The sequence below is a fragment of the Mus pahari genome, chromosome 16, assembly GCF_900095145.1.
Source record: "Mus pahari chromosome 16, PAHARI_EIJ_v1.1, whole genome shotgun sequence".
NCBI lineage: Eukaryota > Metazoa > Chordata > Mammalia > Rodentia > Muridae > Mus > Mus pahari.
In genome coordinates, this window is record NC_034605.1 from 51,809,893 (window position 1) to 51,812,199 (window position 2,307).

A 2,307-nucleotide genomic window follows, 5' to 3' on the forward strand; every position below is an offset into this window, starting at 1 on the left:
AAAAAAAAAAAAAAAAAGCAGATGTCCATGAATGTCCCCACTTAAAAGGACCCAGTGCTAAACAGGCCAGATGAGCACAGGTGGAGTACCTGGAGCCCCACTGTTGGAGACTGGATCCCCCCAGCCTCTCCTCCACCCGTCATCAAACGCTCAGAGTCAAGACATGAGTCAGGTCCTAAGAATAAAGCTATTCTCTGTAGAGCACAAAAAAGCAAAAGGAAAAAAAGTGGTTTCTAAGAGGAAAGGGAGATGAACTTTCAAGAGAAGTTCAAGACAGTCTTAATGAGAACCATTTCAGAGAAAAGAAAATATTTTGTAGCACACAGGTAAAAGAGGAAAAAGAGGTTCCAAGCAGGAAGGAACAAAAAAAGAAATTCTACTTGAGAGATTTCCTTTGAGGAAGTCAATAATGTGCAAAGAAAGAAAAACTCATGTTTGAAAGTAAACCTCAGTTAGACATGTTTACAGCTGGAGGGTCACTGTGACCAAACCCAGATTTCCCGGCACACCTCTGGAAACCACCAAATTTACCCTTCCTTCCCTTGACTACAAGGAAGCTGGTCCCAGAGCTGGAAGAAATAGTGTCCAAGTCCCCATCTTTGCACATCCTAAAGTGCCTAACAAGTGATATAAGGGCAGTCACAGCAATCACTCAGAGGTACCAGCCAGAGCGTCCACGGCAATCTCATTGTGTTAGACTTACATCAAACCATGACCTTCTCACTTCAAAGCACACTGCTAAAATGTCACTTTTCTGATGTTTATTACCATCACAAACAGAGAAAACCAAAAGGAAAATGAGTTAATAAACGAGTACAAATCAACCACTCTCCCACTATTCAAGAAGCATTATAATACACTTCTTTATAACTGTAGAAAAGTAAAAAAATCATTAAATCCTTAGACTGCTAAAACATCTTGATCTAAGTGACAGCTGACATTATCTATTGAAAAAACTTTAGTATTTATAGCAAAAATGTTCATTATAAAACTGAAATTCAAAGATTTCTTCCTATCTAGCTAGGTACAGGATTCCTTGAAGGGAATCTGGAAACAATGTATAAGTTTGCCTACCACACAGGTACTGAGAATAAGGAGGGAAGTATGGTTATTTATTAAGACAGAGCAGATCCCAAAATAAGTCACAAGACACTACTACCCACACAGCATGTCCCCTTCTTCGGTAAAGTCCTTAAAGCACTGTAAAAGCAATAGCAGTCACATGGGTGAGTAAGAGGCTGGAAAAATCAAGCCACGTTTGTACCTTCAGTGAGGCGAGTGGATGCTCTGGACCAAGTAAACTCCAATGAAAGGAAGCCAGATCCTCATCAGGTAGTATGTGATTTCCTAGAATAGAAATGTAGATAATGTAAAAGCCATCGTTATCAGTAACACTGGGAAACTTCCACACCATGTATACTAGAGAACTCACATTCAGCCTCCATGCAGAAACCAACATTTCTTCACACTGTCCCATGAACAACACACAAAGCAGGTTCCTTAGAGCTGACGCCAGCACCAAGTGAGTTTTCAGTTTGGACATCATTCACACTAAGGACTTCACAGTGCTATACACATAAACAACTTCCCAGCAGTGTGCAAAGTCCCTTGAAGGATCCCAGGAGTTTGGTCACATAGGGACCAGACAACTTTTCCTGCGTTCCTGAAACACCTGTGGTTCAAAATTCCTGACAGTTAATTACACAGCCAGATATGGAATCTGCGGTTATAAAATCTTCCTTAGGAAGATTAAATGACAACTCCGTTGCAGCATGAATCACCACACACAGTACCCTGACAGAGCACAGACTACCCACAGACTACCCAGTATCGGAGCTGTCCGCCCGGCCTCTAGAGCTCTAGAGTGCTCCACCCTCACAGCAGGGCTTGAGAGCCTAAAACACTAACATCAACAGGGTGACAGCACCCTCGATGAAATTCAAAAGTAGTCATTTTCTAAGTTACTCTGATGTTTGTATCATGGTTTAATGACTTCCACATTAGACATCAGATTCATTATCTACCTGCTAACAGACAATAGCACAAAGTGCAACCATTGCCAACACCGTTTACAGCATATTAGTCCACAGATACAGTATGAAGTCCCAGGAAGTCCAGACCAGCACAGATTAAGTCCCAGCTGGATAGCAGGAATACACACCTAGTCAAAAATATTACTATGGATAAGTATCTAGAAAAGTATGAGTTGATATTACCTCCCAAGAAATATAGTCAGTGTTTCTTAGAGAAAATGAAGTATTCATCCATATTTCAAAATCTAGGCAAAAGACATTTTTTTTTTTTTTT

General features: G+C 40.7%; 1 protein-coding gene across 1 annotated transcript in view; it reads right to left on the minus strand.

The window, feature by feature from the left end:
- The window catches only part of LOC110333673 (constitutive coactivator of PPAR-gamma-like protein 1), an 84,108-nt gene that overhangs the window by 60,921 nt on the left and 20,880 nt on the right, over positions 1-2,307 (minus strand). The window contains exon 3 of the mRNA XM_021215355.2: positions 1,265-1,347. Within this exon, the coding sequence (XP_021071014.1) occupies positions 1,265-1,347 (83 nt within the window). The remainder of the gene's footprint in view (positions 1-1,264; positions 1,348-2,307) is intronic.